The 15,656-nt window shown below is 70.1% G+C and overlaps 1 protein-coding gene across 9 annotated transcripts in view; it reads left to right on the top strand.

The window, feature by feature from the left end:
* Positions 1-15,656, top strand: part of PLEC (plectin) — a 43,797-nt gene that overhangs the window by 15,297 nt on the left and 12,844 nt on the right. For 2 of the 9 annotated variants that reach the window (XM_040991650.1, XM_040991649.1), the window contains 23 exons: positions 6,294-6,355; positions 6,591-6,680; positions 7,044-7,121; positions 7,214-7,306; positions 7,754-7,920; positions 8,014-8,129; positions 9,705-9,811; positions 9,892-10,011; positions 10,097-10,192; positions 10,300-10,427; positions 10,651-10,744; positions 11,312-11,466; positions 11,961-12,270; positions 12,363-12,440; positions 12,526-12,687; positions 13,022-13,126; positions 13,210-13,305; positions 13,399-13,524; positions 13,971-14,123; positions 14,205-14,359; positions 14,490-14,616; positions 14,706-14,889; positions 15,423-15,580. In XM_040991650.1, coding sequence (XP_040847584.1) covers positions 6,294-6,355; positions 6,591-6,680; positions 7,044-7,121; positions 7,214-7,306; positions 7,754-7,920; positions 8,014-8,129; positions 9,705-9,811; positions 9,892-10,011; positions 10,097-10,192; positions 10,300-10,427; positions 10,651-10,744; positions 11,312-11,466; positions 11,961-12,270; positions 12,363-12,440; positions 12,526-12,687; positions 13,022-13,126; positions 13,210-13,305; positions 13,399-13,524; positions 13,971-14,123; positions 14,205-14,359; positions 14,490-14,616; positions 14,706-14,889; positions 15,423-15,580 — 2,960 coding nt within the window. Of the gene's footprint in view, positions 1-2,257; positions 2,274-2,813; positions 3,001-3,723; positions 3,973-5,579; positions 5,893-6,293; positions 6,356-6,490; positions 6,506-6,590; positions 6,681-6,830; positions 6,867-7,043; positions 7,122-7,213; positions 7,307-7,753; positions 7,921-8,013; positions 8,130-9,704; positions 9,812-9,891; positions 10,012-10,096; positions 10,193-10,299; positions 10,428-10,650; positions 10,745-11,311; positions 11,467-11,960; positions 12,271-12,362; positions 12,441-12,525; positions 12,688-13,021; positions 13,127-13,209; positions 13,306-13,398; positions 13,525-13,970; positions 14,124-14,204; positions 14,360-14,489; positions 14,617-14,705; positions 14,890-15,422; positions 15,581-15,656 lie in introns of those variants that run through there. The other 7 variants (XM_040991647.1, XM_040991654.1, XM_040991648.1 and 4 more) reach the window with 7 other exon arrangements.

Consider the following 15,656-nt stretch of genomic DNA (forward strand, 5'->3'; position numbering starts at 1 on the left):
CATACATGTTCCATGTAACTGAACGCACACACACAGGACCACCTGTACCATACATGTTCTGTGTGACTGCACACACACACGACCGTCTGTACCATACATGTTCTGTGTGACTGCACACACACACACACGACCGCCTGTACCATGCATGTCCCATGTGACTGCACACACACCTGTACCACAGAGCCCCTGCTGGCCTGGGGATAAGCTAGGAATAGAGGAGTGAGGGGGCAGTTGGGCAGCCTGAGCTATAGGCTGGGAGAAGGGGCCCCTGCCTGGGGGATGTGTGGGAGGGATGGGGGGTCGCCTCCTAGCTGAGGGAGGATCACACCCGTGCTCGCAGCCATCGTCTGGGACCTCCCTGGTCCCCTTGTCACCCTGACGTGCGTGTTGGACTGCCGCTGGAGCAGGGGTCGGGGGGGTTGCACGGAGGGGGTGGTAGGCAGCCACGCCGGCGGGGATGCAGGGACATGCGAGCTGCTGGGGGGATGCAGAAGCTGGAAGCGTGGGAGTGTGGGTGCAGACAGGCCTGGCCTGGGGTACCCTCTCTGCAGGGACTGTGGGTACCAAGGAGGGTGTGGAAAGCGCAGGGCTGGTCTCCATGAAGCAACATGGCCATGTGCTGGATGCATGGATGTCTGGAATGTGGTTGGGTGGGGTAGCAGGGCCTGGCCCTGGGCCCACAGAGGGAAGAGAGGTTGTGGGCTGTGCTGGGCGGGGCCGGACTGGGTGAGGGGCAGCCCCTGCTCCCCGGAGGCCGGCTCTGACCCGCTGGCCGGTCCTCCTGGGCCCTGGCCTCTGAGCTGGTCGTGAGGAGGAGCTGCTGCTCCCAGCGCTGGGTGGGGAATCCGGGGCAGGAGCGAGTCCTCCTGCCTCCCACCCCTTCCCTCCTTCCTGCCCTGTCTTCCTCTCTGTGGCTCTCACTGTGAGAGGCCCAGCTGGAGCAGTGGCCATGGACAGGTACAGCATGGAGGAGCTGATACAGCTGGGCCAAGGTAGGCTGGAAAGGGGGCACAGGGCCAGAGCATCAAGACAGAGGGGTGAGGGTGCCCAGTGTGGGGGGAGCATGGGACCTGTGAAGGGGGCACAGGGCATCAGGACAGAGGGGTGAGGGCGCCTAGTGTGGGGGACCAGGGTCTGTGAAGGGGGCACAGGGCATCAGGACAGAGGGGTGCAGGATGCCCAGTGTGGGGGGCAGGTGCAGTTGGCTGCGGACAGAACTACAGGAGCTGTCCCAGCGCCTACCCCAACCCTCCATCTGCCGGAGCCACTTCTTATTTGGGCTGCTCCTGGCCCAGCACCCAGCCTGCTTCGGCTGCCCGGGCCAGGGTGGGAGGTGCTGGGAGGGGTGGTAACCAGTGGCTGCTCTGAGCAGAAGCTGAGTGTGGGGCTGGCTGGCCAGCAGCAGGCCTGGGGCCCCTCCACGTCCTGCTGTGGGCCTGTGTGATGGGGACCAGCCCCTTCAAGCCCTCCCCACCTTTGCATGAGCTGAGGGCTCATGAGGGTGAAAGGGGGTGATGTCTGAGACACAGGAAGTGCCCCCAACGGGAATGGCCCTGGGAAGAGAGGGGTTCCCGACCTCCCGTGCACTCGTGTGTACGCCCATCCGGTTTTCTCAGGGCCACGCCAGACGTGGCGGCCAAGCAAGCTGCCAGCTGCCTGCACCTCCGACCCCCAGCCCTCCACGCCGGGGCTGTCAGGGCCTCCGGGCAAGGCCTGCCGGGCAGTGTGGCCTGGGCAGGTGTCCTGCCCACCGTGGGGCCAGGTGTGTTGTCCAGTGGCTGGGCGCAGGGCCGTCTGGGGAGAGGGGAGCAGTGTCCCTTCCCCACCCGGGCCCAGCGCGGCCAGGAGTCCATGGGCCGCCTCCCCTCTCCCCACCCCAGCTGGCAGGCAGTGGGGGGACGAGCCATCTGAGGAGGTGGCGGACCAGGCGTGCCCTCGCTGGTGGCATCAGCGGTGGGTGCCGCCTGGCTGGTCGGGACTGCCGCGCAGGCCATGCCGGGCGCCCGGGTACCACACGTCATGTTCTAAGTGTGGCCGAGTGACGGGCCTCGCCTGCCCTCCCCGGATATTTATATCCCCCTGGGCCCCTGCCCACCGCTCCCCTCCCCCACGCCGGCTGCTGACAGTGCAGGACCGACCTCCCACCGTGCGCGGCCGCTGCTGCTTGCTGTGGTTGAGGGGCCCGTGACCCTCCCCGCTGCCCAGGCCCCACACCTGCCCGCTCCCTGTCTGCTCAGTGGGTGCTGCTGCTGCCCCCATGAAGGTCGTGCCTGGTAGGTGGGGGCAGTCCTGGACGCCCGTGACCCCCAGCCTGGGCAGGGGGCTGGGCTGGCGCTGTGTGGTTTCCTCTTGACATGGCTGGCCCATGTTCTCAGCCTCTGTGCATCTGGGGCCGTGGGCACCTTGGCCTTGGCAGCAGGGAGGTAGGGGCAGAGGGGAGACATCTCCAGTGGGGCCCTTGGCATCCGCCTGCTCTCACGGTCGGTCTTGGGGCATACTGGTGGGGGCAGGGAGGGGAGCTGGGGTTGGCCTGCCCAGGCTGTGCTGGGGGGGCTGCAGTGTGGCCCCACCCCCGGGCGGGTGTGGCTGTGGGCGCGCAGGGGTTAAGGCTGAGGCTAACCTTGGGCGCTCTGCGTAGGGACAGCTGAGCTGGGCTGTGCGCGAGTGGGAGCGGCCAAGAGTCGGGAGGGAGGAGGGCAGGCAAGGGCGGAGGGCCCGGGCGGTGCTGCTGGCCGGGCTGCCCGTCGTGGGTCCTGCAGCCGGTGCCTTGCGGCAGGCAGGGCGGGCCCCGCTCCCTGGGCCGCCCCTGTGCTCGGCCTCCTCCCGGGGAGGGGACTGTCGGGCCTGGGAGCCGCAGGGCTGCTGTGCCTGAGCCGTGCCTGGTGGCCATGGAGCCCTCGGGCAACCTGTTCCCCTCCCTGGTGGTCGTGGGCCACGTTGTGACCCTGGCCGTCGTGTGGCACTGGCGCCGGGGGCGTCGGGAGGTGCAGGACGAGCCAGGTAAGCACCGCTCCTCGCAGTCGCCGCCCCTGCCGGGATGCTGGGGCGGGACGGGGCCAAGGGTCCGCCCCCTCTCCTCCAGGCTTCTGTGCCCTCCTCTTCCGGCTGGGAGGCCGGCACCACAGGATGTGCCCCGCACTCAAAGCCCCTGCCCACTGCTGGGGCGGCTGGGGGCTCCTTGGGGCACATAGGTGGGCGCGTGGGCCGGCCAGTAGAGTGTCCTGCCTGCCCCAGCTGGAGCTGTCGGAGCTGTGCAGGGGTGAGGCAGCGCTGGCCGTCCTCGCCTAGGACCCAGGACCCAGGTCGAGGCAGGCAGCCAGGCTGGGCTGTGTCCTGCCCTGCTCCTGGGCAGCAGATGGAGGCACTGGACGGGCTGCAGGCCAGGGGACACCGAGGTGTCGGCAGGGCCTGGCCAGGGCCGCCCCCTGGTGGGTGGGGTGGGAGGACTGGAAGTGGCAGTGGGGCTCCGCGGGTGGTGACTCAGCTGTGGGTGCTGTGCGAGGTGCCATAGGCACCGGACAGGCCTTCCCTGAGCCGTCTCGTTCCCCATTGCTCCCCTGCCTTGGCCCCCTGTCCCCGCACAGCCCACTCCCTCCAGTCCCCAGGGCCTTCTGCAGTAGCCCTTCCCACCTGGAGGGGGGCACCCCTCCCCCTGCCCCGCCAGGCTCTCCCTGTGGGTAGGGGTGGGGCTTCCTGGCCTGTGTGGGGTGGAGCCTCTGCCAAGGGCCGGTTCTTCTAGTCTGGGCCTGTTGCCCGGCTGGCGGGGGAGGATGTGGGGAACAGAACCGGCCGCCGGGGCCTGACGTCCAGACGTCCCGCGGGCCGCCCCGAAGCTCATGGCCGAGCCCTCCTGGAGCCCAGGGGGCACCTTCCCCTTGCAGAGGGAGGTGGTACTGGAGCGGCTGTGCTGGCTGGATGGGGGCTGCGAGCAGGCCCGCAGGCACTACCTCCACCTGCAGCTGTGCTGTACAGGTGTGTCACTGGGTGGGGGCTGCCTCCTGGGCTGGGGGTGCTGCTGGCTCCCCTACCCCACACGTCTTTAGCAACACCTGGGGCAGGAGACGTGGAGAGGGGCGGGAGGTGGGGTGGGCGGTGCCTGGGCTGTGGCCTGGGTTGCCAGGCACCGACTTCTGGACACGTGGGTTGGAAGGCAGCGCCCTGGGCAGCGTGCGCCGTGGGCAGCGTGCGCCCTGGGCAGCGTGCCTTCTAGGGCCTTGCTGCTTCCCACAGTCCCAGGATTGCAACCCTGCCACCCCCAGACGGCCGCCCAGCGTTCCCAGGGGACGGTGGGCACAAGTGGATCCCCCGGGAGCACCCCGAGGAATGAGCTTGGCCATGGTCCAGGCAGAGCTTGAACTTGAACGGGATGCAGGGGCGGGGCAGCTGTGGCCAGCGGCCAACGGGCAGGACCTGGACAAGGGGTGGATGAACCCTGAGTCCCTGGCTCCCCAGGAATGGGCCCTGACTTCGCAACAGGGTCCCCCGCAACATGGGGGAGGGTGTGGCTGGGGATCCCCTCTAGCTGTGTCTGTCCGCCCCATGCCTGCTGCTGGGGCCCAGGTCAGGGTCCTCGGGCGGGACAGGGTGTCAGGGCCTCAGCCAGCTCTCCTGGGTTCCGGGGGCACCGGGAAGTTGTGAGCTAGAACCTGGTGTGATGTGAGGGGCCACCGCCTGGCGGGGCCTCCATGCAGGGCTTAGGTGCCCTCTGGTGGCTGGTGGACACAAGCGTGGGCTGGTGAGCTTTTCCGAACGTCCAGGCCCTGGGGGGGAGGGGAGCAGCCTGCCGCTGGAGCGCCATCACATCTGGAAAATGCTTGTGGTCGGGCAGCGCATTCTTTCCTGCCCCGCCGGGCGGGTGGGGCCTGTCCAGTTCCTGTTGCCAGCCACCGGCTGTCAGCCCTGGGCCTCAGAGGGACAGTAGTGCAGGCGGGCAGGCCCTGGGCCTGGCGCCCTTTGCTCGGAGACTGCCTTTACAGCCCCGGGCCACTGCTCTGGGCCGGCCCCACCCCGCCCTGCCCCAGGTGCGGCTTCCTGTCCAGTGACTCGGTGCTGGACCCTTCCTGGCCCTGACTCACCAGCAGGGCCCTTCGGGGGCTTCCCACTGCCCCCTGCCCGGGTGGGGGAGGGCCCGTCGGTGAGTCAGCACTCAGCTATGCGTGCCCTGGGTTGGGCTGGGCCCAGGTGGGCGCGGCCAGGACACAGGCTGAGGGGGCTGGGCCCAGGTGGGCGCGGCCAGGACACTGAGGCCGAGCATGGAGCCCTGTAGGAGCTGGGGGCTTGGGCGGGACCCTTGGTACAGAGCTGAGGTGTGATGTGGGGGCTCGGAGAGACCGCCAGTACCTGGCCCCTCATCCTGCACAGGTGTCCTCCAGGCCCCCGGTGGTGGTGGGCAGGCAGCCGGGCAGCCCTGGGCACAACCCCCCGTGTCCTGGGGAGCCTTCAGGGGTCCTCGGAGGGGCTTGTGCCAGCCGCCACCCCCGCCGGGGTCCCGGGTCCTCCCAGGCCTGCAGCGGGCAGGGTGGGTGAGGAAACCCGTTTCCTGTTTCTGCGGGGAGGAGGGTGTGGCCGCGGGGGAGGGGCGGCCTTCTTCCCGCCCAGGACACTCCCCGCCTGGCGAGGTGGGGCGCCGTGCCTTGTTGGGGCGCGCGGCGGGCAGGGAGTGGCCACAACCCGTGGGACTCCTGCCTGAGAGCCTGCTCCGGGAGTGTGCTGGACGGCGGCCGTGTGCGGGAGGGCTGTCTGGAGGCTGAGGGACGGGGTGGCCAGCAAGCGGCCGGAGCATGTCCCAGCACCGGCTCCGTGTGCCCGAGCCCGAGGGCCTGGGCTACCAGAGGACCAGCTCGGAGGACAACCTCTACCTGGCTGTACTCAGGGCTTCTGAGGGCAAGAAAGGTGCGGGCACCCCGCCGGGCAGGCTGGGCGGGCCTGGGCAGGCTGGGCACCCACCGGGCAGGAAGGGCCCTGCCTGTGGCAGGAAGTCTGTATTGGACTGTGTGTGTGTGTGGGGGGTGCCCCCAGGCTCCGGGGGTCTGCGTGTTTGGGGGGCAGACTCCGAGACGGGGGCGCCCGTGGGGCCTCTGAGCCTTAGACACAGGCTGGGACGGGGGTGCTCCCCCCAGCCTCGGCCTGGGCTGCGCTGTGCCACGTGGGGCCGGGGCAGGCCGGGGCTTGTGTACCCGAGCTGGAGGTGCGGCCTGCCTTCCAGCTCCCTGCCGGGCCGCACCCGAGCCCAGTCCCCCGCGTGCAGGGGCTGGGGGCCTGGCGTCAGCGTGGCCGTCCTGTTCTCCCCCTAGATGAGAGGGACCGGGTCCAGAAGAAGACCTTCACCAAGTGGGTCAACAAGCACCTCATCAAGGTGGGTGGCACCCCGGGCGTGGGCGTGGGGGCTCCCCGTGCCCACCTGGCGGCTCTGAAAGCTCTTTTCCATGCCTTCCTCTCCACGCTGCTCCTGTCTCCCTCTGCTCCTCCTTTCCTCCTGTCTCTCGGGCAGCACTGGAAGGTGGAGGTAGGTGGGGGAGGGAGCCCCGGTCGGCAGCCCCCCGGTCGGCCCCTGCCTGGAGCTCGGGGGTCACCGGGCGTTGTCCCCTCAGGCCCAGAGGCACATCACTGACCTGTACGAGGACCTCCGTGATGGCCACAACCTCATCTCCCTGCTGGAGGTGCTGTCCGGAGACAGCCTGGTACGTGCGCCCCGTCCCGGCCGGCCCCCTCGGAGCCCCCCCACTCCGCCGCCTCGTGACCTCACGCTCTGCTCTGCTTTGGTCTCTCTGCTGCTTGGACTCGCACCTTGACCTCTGCCCTTTACCCTTTGCCCTGCGCTGGCCGGGCAGCCAAGGGAGCGGGCCGGAATGAGGAGTTTGCGCCTGGTGAGTGCTTGGAGCCCGGCTGGCCGCCGCGCCTGCCCCGCCGGGGCCCACCAGAGCTGCACTGGGCAGCAGGCTTCCTGGCTATTGTCCGTTCCTTCCTCCCGGAGCCCCGCCGGGCTGGCAGGGAGGGAGCGCCTGGGCCCCGGGGAGGCGCTGACCTCGGCTGCCCCCCCACAGCCTCGGGAGAAGGGGAGGATGCGCTTCCACAAGCTGCAAAACGTCCAGATTGCCCTGGACTACCTCCGACACCGCCAGGTGAGGCCCCTGCCCGGCCCCTGCCCGGCCCGCCTCGCCCCCGGTGCCCGGCCCGCCTCGCCCCGGGCCGGCTGACGGCTGCCCGCCCCCAGGTAAAGCTGGTGAACATTCGCAATGACGACATCGCCGACGGCAACCCCAAGCTAACGCTCGGCCTCATCTGGACCATCATCCTGCACTTCCAGGTGGAGCGGCCAGGGGGCGTGGCTGGGAGTGGCTGCCCCGTGTGCCAGGGCCCTGCCCGCCCCAGCCCGGGCACAGACTCCTTGGCCTGAGGGAGTTGACAGGGCTGGGCCCGTACAGTCCCCTAGAGCTCTCTGTTCCTGCGATGGAGCTGCCAGCTGCCCTGGCTGACTCAACCTCACACAGGAAGCCACAAATCTGAGATCTGGGCTGGCACGGCCAGGCTGGCACGCTCACTGAGTCACACAGGGGGAGGGTGGGCGCAGAGCCAGGCATGAGGGTGGCGCGCCGTGGGCCGGCCGGCTGTGGTCCTCCACCTTGGGCCATTCCACGGGCTCCGGCTGGTCCGTGGCAGCCACTGGCCAGTGCCAGGGCCCGTCAACATGGCCCAGTGTGGCAGGCTGGCCCAGGGCTAAGCTGTGCCCCTTGCCTACCTGCTCCCGGGGCAGATCTCAGACATCCAGGTGAGTGGGCAGTCGGAGGACATGTCGGCCAAGGAGAAGCTGCTGCTGTGGTCACAGCGCATGGTGGAGGGCTACCAGGGCCTGCGCTGCGACAACTTCACCTCGAGCTGGCGTGACGGCCGGCTCTTCAATGCCATCATTCACCGGCACAGGTGCGTGGTCCCAGGACGGGCTGGCAGGGCCAGAGGCTCAGGGCTGCCCCGAGCCCGGACGGCCTGCAGAGCCCACCACCCCTGTGCCCGCAGGCCCATGCTCATCGACATGAACAAGGTCTTCCAGCAGTCCAACCTAGAGAACCTGGACCAGGCCTTCTCTGTGGCCGAGCGGGACCTGGGGGTGACTCGGCTTCTGGACCCCGAGGGTACGAGTGTCCCCTGCTCCCCTGCCCCTCCCAGAAGCATCTGGGGAGGCCCTCTGAGCACCCACTCCCCTAACCCTCCCAGGAGCATCTGGGGGGGCCCTCTGAGCACCCCACTCCCCTAACCCTCCCAGGAGCATCTGGGGGGGCCCTCTGAGCACCCACTCCCCTAACCCTCCCAGGAGCATCTGGGGGGGCCCTCTGAGCACCCACTCCCCTAACCCTCCCAGGAGCATCTGGGGGGGCCCTCTGAGCACCCACTCCCCTGCCCCTCCCAGAAGCATCTGGGGAGGCCCTCTGAGCACCCCACTCCCCTAACCCTCCCAGAAGCATCTGGGGAGGCCCTCTGAGCACCCACTCCCCTAACCCTCCCAGGAGCATCTGGGGAGGCCCTCTGAGCACCCACTCCCCTGCCCCTCCCAGGAGCATCTGGGGGGGCCCTCTGAGCACCCACTCCCCTAACCCTCCCAGAAGCATCTGGGGAGGCCCTCTGAGCACCCACTCCCCTAACCCTCCCAGGAGCATCTGGGGGGGCCCTCTGAGCACCCACTCCCCTGCCCCTCCCAGGAGCATCTGGGGGGGCCCTCTGAGCACCCACTCCCCTAACCCTCCCAGAAGCATCTGGGGAGGCCCTCTGAGCACCCCACTCCCCTAACCCTCCCAGGAGCATCTGGGGGGGCCCTCTGAGCACCCACTCCCCTAACCCTCCCAGGAGCATCTGGGGGGGCCCTCTGAGCACCCACTCCCCTGCCCCTCCCAGGAGCATCTGGGGGGGCCCTCTGAGCACCCACTCCCCTAACCCTCCCAGAAGCATCTGGGGAGGCCCTCTGAGCACCCCACTCCCCTAACCCTCCCAGGAGCATCTGGGGGGGCCCTCTGAGCACCCACTCCCCTGCCCCTCCCAGGAGCATCTGGGGGGGCCCTCTGAGCACCCACTCCCCTAACCCTCCCAGAAGCATCTGGGGAGGCCCTCTGAGCACCCCACTCCCCTAACCCTCCCAGGAGCATCTGGGGGGGCCCTCTGAGCACCCCACTCCCCTAACCCTCCCAGGAGCATCTGGGGGGGCCCTCTGAGCACCCACTCCCCTAACCCTCCCAGGAGCATCTGGGGGGGCCCTCTGAGCACCCACTCCCCTAACCCTCCCAGGAGCATCTGGGGGGGCCCTCTGAGCACCCACTCCCCTAACCCTCCCAGGAGCATCTGGGGGGGCCCTCTGAGCACCCACTCCCCTAACCCTCCCAGGAGCATCTGGGGAGGCCCTCTGAGCACCCACTCCCCTAACCCTCCCAGGAGCATCTGGGGAGGCCCTCTGAGCACCCAATCCCCTAACCCTCCCAGGAGCATCTGGGGAGGCCCTCTGAGCACCCAATCCCCTAACCCTCCCAGGAGCATCTGGGGGGGCCCTCTGAGCACCCCACTCCCCTAACCCTCCCAGGAGCATCTGGGGGGGCCCTCTGAGCACCCCACTCCCCTGCCCCTCCCAGAAGCATCTGGGGAGGCCCTCTGAGCACCCACTCCCCTAACCCTCCCAGGAGCATCTGGGGGGGCCCTCTGAGCACCCACTCCCCTGTCCCCAGATGTGGACGTTGCACAGCCCGATGAGAAGTCCATCATCACTTACGTCTCGTCCCTGTATGACGCCATGCCCCGTGTGCCCGACGTGCAGGACGGGGTGAAGGCCAACGTGAGAGACGGGGCCCAGGGCTCAGGTGGGGGGACGTGTGGCCCCCCCAGCGCCCTGAGCCCCAGCTCCCTGTGTGCCAGGAGCTACAGCTGCGCTGGCAGGAGTACCGGGAGCTGGTGTTGCTGCTGCTGCAGTGGGTCCGGCACCACACGGCCGCCTTCGAGGAGCGCAAGTTCCCCTCCAGCTTCGAGGAGATCGAGGTGGGCCCCCCCCACCCCGGCCCACTTCCCCTGCCCTGCCCCTCGGCCGGCTGCCAACAGCCCCAGCTCCCCTTGGTCCCCACAGATCCTGTGGTGCCAATTCCTGAAGTTCAAGGAGAAGGAACTTCCTGCCAAGGAGGCAGACAAGAACCGGTCCAAGGCCATCTACCAGTCCCTGGAGGTGAGCCCCCAGAACCAGGGCTGGTGGGGCTGCAGCGGGCGGGCACCCCCCGGGCCTGGTATCCCCACCCTGTGCAGCTTGGGTCTGAGCTCGGGTGCTGCCTGCAGGGTGCGATACAAGCAGGCCAGCTCAAGGTGCCGCCCGGCTACCACCCGCTGGACGTGGAGAAGGAGTGGGGCAGGCTGCACGTGGCCATCCTGGAGCGGGAGAAGCAGCTCCGCAGCGAGTTTGAGAGGTGGGCGTGGGCGGGCTGTGGGCAGGCGGGCTGGGCCGGGCTGTGGGCCGGGCTGGGCCGGGCGGGCGGCCACCCCACGGTGACTCACCGCCTGGCGAGGAGGTCCCCCGGACCGGGGCAGCCGAGCCACCGCCCGCCTGGCCAGTTGGCCGCAGGCAGGCTGCAGCCCAGGGAGCTGGAGCTGCGGGCGGCCACTCCGGCACTCACTCGGCGGGCGCTGCAGGCTGGAGCGGCTTCAGCGCGTCGTGAGCAAGCTGCAGATGGAGGCGGGTCTGTGCGAGGAGCAGCTGAACCAGGCCGACGCCCTGCTGCAGTCGGTGAGGGAAGGGGCGGGGCCGGGGAGGGCGGGGCCTGGCGAGCGGGCCGGGGGCGGGGCCTGGCCGAAGGGGCGGGACCTGGGGGCGGGGCCTAGTGGGAGGGGCGGGGCTGCACATGGAGGCGGGTCTGTGGGTGGGCGGGTCTGGGGCCCGATGGGCGGGGCTGCATGGGGTGTGGTTGGGCCCTAGGGCTGGAGTGGGCGGGACCATTGCCGGTTGAGTGGAGTGGACGTGGCCAGGGTGGGGGGCCAGGGGGCTGCCAGGCCTGCGCTCTGCCCTTCTGGGGTGCAGCCTCCTCCGCCCGCTCTTAGCACCCTGAGGGAGGTGCCCGGCCTCTCCCTTGCGGGCTGCAGGCGCAGGGCTGCGGAGAGGGGAGGGGTCTCGGGGCACAGTCCCTGAGCCTCCCGTGGACGGGACTGGTCACTGGCAAAGTGGTTTGTCTGGAAGTGTGGAGGGGGCATGGGGCAGCAGAAAGGGGAGGGAGGAGAGCAGGGGTCCACCTCTCTGGCAGGGTGGTCCTCATGGCCAGGAGGTCGGCCCGCTGAGCCACGGGTGTCCACTTTGCAGGACGTACGGCTGCTGGCCTCGGGCAAGGCGCCACAGCGGGCGGGGGAGGTGGAGCGGGACCTGGACAAGGCGGACACCATGATCCGAGTGCTCTTCAATGACGTGCAGACACTCAAGGACGGGCGGCACCCTCAGGGCGAGCAGATGTACCGCAGGTGGGCCCGGCCCGGCCCTGCCCCTGGCCCTGCCCCTGGCCCTGTCCTTGTCCCTGGCCCCTCTCCCGGCCCCTGCCCCTGTTCCTGGCCCCTGTCCCGGCCCCTGTCCCTGCCCCTGCCCCTGTCCCTGCCCCTGGCCCTGTCCCTGGCCCTGTCTCTGGCCCCTCTCCCGGCCCCTGGCCCTGCCCCTGGCCCTGTCCTGGCCCCTGGCCCTGTCCTTGTCTCTGGCCCTGCCCCTGGCCCTGTCCCTGGCCCTGTCTCTGGCCCCTCTCCCGGCCCCTGGCCCTGCCCCTGGCCCTGCCCCTGTCCCTGGCCCTGCCCCTGGCCCTGCCCCTGGCCCTAGCCCCTGGCCCTAGCCCCTGGCCCTGGCCCTGCCTCGGCCCCTGGTCCCTGCCCCTGGCCCTGTCCTGGCCCCTGGCCCTGTCCTTGTCCCTGGCCCTGTCCCATGCTGGGTAGGGCTGGCCTGGCTGACCCTTCCCACCTCCCCTGCCCAGGGTGTATCGCCTGCATGAACGCCTGGTGGCAATCCGCACCGAGTTTACCCTGCGGCTAAAGGCTGGCGTGGCCACCCCCGTGACCCAGGCGGCCCCGCTGGGCACGCAGAGGCGTCCCGAGCTGGAGGACTCCACCCTGCGCTACCTGCAGGACCTGCTGGCCTGGGTGCAGGAGAACCAGCGGCGGCTGGATGGCGCCGAGTGGGGGGTGGACCTGCCCAGCGTGGAGGCTCAGCTGGGCAGCCACCGAGGTCTGCACCAGTCCATCGAGGAATTCCGGTCCAAGATCGAGAGGGCGCGGAGCGATGAGGTGAGTGGGGGCTGCTGGGAGGGTCGTGTGCTGCCAGGACCCCGCCGTGGGCTTCCCTCCCTCCCAGCGACATTCCTTGTCACCTCTTGCAGGGCCAGCTGTCGCCGGCTGCCCGGGGCGCCTACCGGGACTGCCTGGGCCGGCTGGACTTGCAGTACGCCAAGCTGCTGGTGAGCACAGGCTGGAGGGCTGGGGGGCGACAGGGCAGGGGCTGGCAGGCAGGCTTTGGTGCCCACACATCCTCCCTGTCCCCAGAACTCCTCCAAGGCCCGCCTGCGTTCGCTGGAGAGCCTGCATGGCTTTGTGGCGGCCACCACCAAGGAGCTCCTGTGGCTGAGCGAGAAGGAGGAGGAAGAGGTGGGCTTCGACTGGAGTGAGCGGAACACCAACATGGCGGCCAAGAAGGAGGGCTACTCGGTGAGGACGGCCTGCCCCTGCACCCCAGCCTCTGCCCCGGCACCCCGGCCTCTGCCCCGGCACCCCGGCCTCTGCCCCTGCACCCCAGCCTCTGCCCCGGCACCCCGGCCTCTGCCCCTGCACCCCAGCCTCTGCCCCTGCACCCCGGCCTCTGCCCCTGCACCCCGGCCTCTGCCCCTGCACCCCGGCCTCTGCCCCTGTACCCCGGCCTCTGCCCCCGCACCCCGGCCTCTGCCCCGCCCCTGCTGGGCCCCCGGCCTCTGCCCCGCCCCTGCTGGGCCCCGGCCGTCCCCGTGGCAGGCCCCCAGTGTCTGAGACTTGGTGCCTGGGACAGGCCCTGATGCGAGAGCTGGAGCTGAAGGAGAAAAAAGTCAAGGAGATCCAGAACATGGGGGATCGGCTGCTGCGGGAGGAGCACCCTGCCAGGCCCACGGTGGAGGTGGGTGCAGGCGTGGGGTGCTGGCAGGGCTGACAGTCGTGGGGTGGGGTGGGTGCAGGGGGCTGACGGCCGTGCCCCCACAGTCCTTCCAGGCGGCTCTGCAGACGCAGTGGAGTTGGACACTTCAGCTGTGCTGCTGTGTGGAGGCCCACCTGAAGGAGAACACCGCCTACTTCCAGGTGAGCCCACCTGCAGCCCGGGCCCCTCACAGCCCCCTAGACTAGGCCTGTGACGCCGGTCCCGTGACGCCCCCTCCCCTCCCACCGTCCCAGTTCTTCTCGGACGTGCGGGCCGCCGAGGAGCAGCTGCAGAAGCTGCAGGACACAATGCGCAGGAAGTACAGCTGCGACCGCTCCATCACCGTCACACGGCTGGAGGACCTGCTGCAGGACGCCCAGGTGAGCCCCGCGCTGCCGGGCAGGCAAAGGCACGGGCAGGACCAGCCACAGGCAGGGGAGGGGGCCAGGCACGGGGGAGGGGGCTAGGCACGGGGGGTGGGAAAGGGAGGTGGCCGGTGGCCAGCAGGGCTGAGTCTGAGGGCTGTGGAGGTTCATGTGCCGGGGTCGGGGTGCGGAATAGCTGGGGTTCGTGTGTTCCCTGATCCCAGTGTCATCCGAGGAGCCGCAGGTAGTAACCTGAGACCTTGGGTTGTCCTGGGGTGACAGGGAGCGGACAGGGCGGCAGCAGCGACAGGTGTGGCTGGCCATGCCTCCTGGGCACACAGGGGACTTAGGTCTGGCCGTGGAAGAACAGCCTCTGGGGACCGCGCACAGGCCCCGAGAGGAACCACAGAGCTGGAGGTGGCGGTCCTGGGGCACCGCCCTGAGCTGCCACTGCCCTGCAGGACGAGAAGGAGCAGCTGAGCGAGTACAAGGGGCACCTCGCAGGCCTGGCGAAGCGGGCCAAGGCCATCGTGCAGCTGAGACCCCGCGACCCGGCACACGCCGCGCGGGGCCCGGTGCCCCTGCTGGCTGTGTGCGACTACAAGCAGGCGGAGGTGAGGCTGAGACAGGAGGGCTGTGGCGGCGGGAGGTGAGCCGGCCGTGTGGCCGCATTGTCACTCCCTGCCCCGGCCCAGGTGACCGTGCACAAGGGAGACACATGCCAGCTGCTGGGGCCTGCGCAGCCGTCCCACTGGGAGATCCAGAGCGGCACGGGCAGCAAGGCCTCCATGCCGGCCGTGTGCTTCCTCGTGCCGCCGCCCAACCCGGAGGCCCTGGAGGCTGTGGCCAGGTGGGTGGCCGGCCGCTGCGGTGGGGGGCGGTGGGTGGTCGCAGTGGTTGGGGGGACCAGTGGGTGACCGGCAGCTGCGGTGGGCAGGGCTGGTGGGCACTCACTGACCATGGCCACCCTCGCCTGCCAGGCTCGAGGCCCAGCACCAGGCCCTGGTCACACTGTGGCACCAGCTGCACGTGGACATGAAGAGCCTCCTGGCCTGGCAGAGCTTCAGCCGGGATGTGCAGCTGATCCGCTCCTGGTCGCTGGTCACGGTAGGTCAGGGGATGCTGGGCGGCGGGCGAGGGGTGGCAGGGCGTCCCAGCCCATGCTCAGAGCCCCCGGCCCCCACATCCTTGTGCAGTTCCGCACGCTGAAGCCGGAGGAGCAGCGCCAAGCCCTGCGCAGCCTGGAGCTGCACTACCAGGCCTTCCTGCGGGACAGCCAGGGTGCTGGGGGCTTCGGGCCTGAGGACCGGCTGGCGGCCGAGCGTGACTACAACTCCTGCAGCCACCACTACCAGGAGCTGCTGCAGAGTGCCGAGCAGGGTAGGGCGTGGACGGGAACCCAGGAAGGGGAGAGGAGACTGGGCCAGCTGCAGTCTGGGACGGGGAGGGGTGCATGAGCCCCAGACGGCAGCCCGGGACGGGGAGGGGAGCACGAGGCCGGCCTCAGCCCGGGATGGGGAGGGAGGCACGGGGTCCAGACGGCAGTCCGGGACGGGGAGGGGAGCATGAGCCCCAGACGGCAGCCCGGGACGGGGAGGGAGGCACGGGGCCCGGATGGCAGCCTGGGACAGGGAGGGAGGCACGGGGCCCAGACGGCATCCCGGGACGGGGAGGGGAGCATGAGCCCCAGACGGCAGCCCGGGACGGGGAGGGAGGCACGGGGCCCGGATGGCAGCCTGGGACAGGGAGGGAGGCACGGGGCCCAGACGGCATCCCGGGACGGGGAGGGGAGCATGAGCCCCAGACGGCAGCCCGGGACGGGGAGGAGAGCATGAGCCCCAGATGGCAGCCCGGGACGGGGAGGGGAGCACAGGCCGGCCGTCCCCAGCCCTGACCCCGGGTGCTGACCCCAGGGGAGCAGGAGGAGTCCCGCTGTCAGCGCTGTATCTCAGAGCTCAAGGACGTGCGGCTGCAGCTGGAGGCCTGCGAGGCCCGCACCGTGCATCGTCTGCGCTTGCCGCTGGACAAGGAACCGGCACGGGAGTGTGCCCAGCGCATCGCCGAACAGCAGGCAGGACACCCGCCCCACCCTGCCCCTGCCCAGGGTGGGGAGGCCTGGGCGCCGGGCCCCTCTGCTCACCTGTCCC

Source organism: Ochotona curzoniae, unplaced genomic scaffold (assembly GCF_017591425.1).
Source record: "Ochotona curzoniae isolate NIBS_2020 unplaced genomic scaffold, NIBS_Ocur_1.0 contig_65, whole genome shotgun sequence".
In the NCBI taxonomy this organism is placed as follows: Eukaryota; Metazoa; Chordata; class Mammalia; order Lagomorpha; family Ochotonidae; genus Ochotona; species Ochotona curzoniae.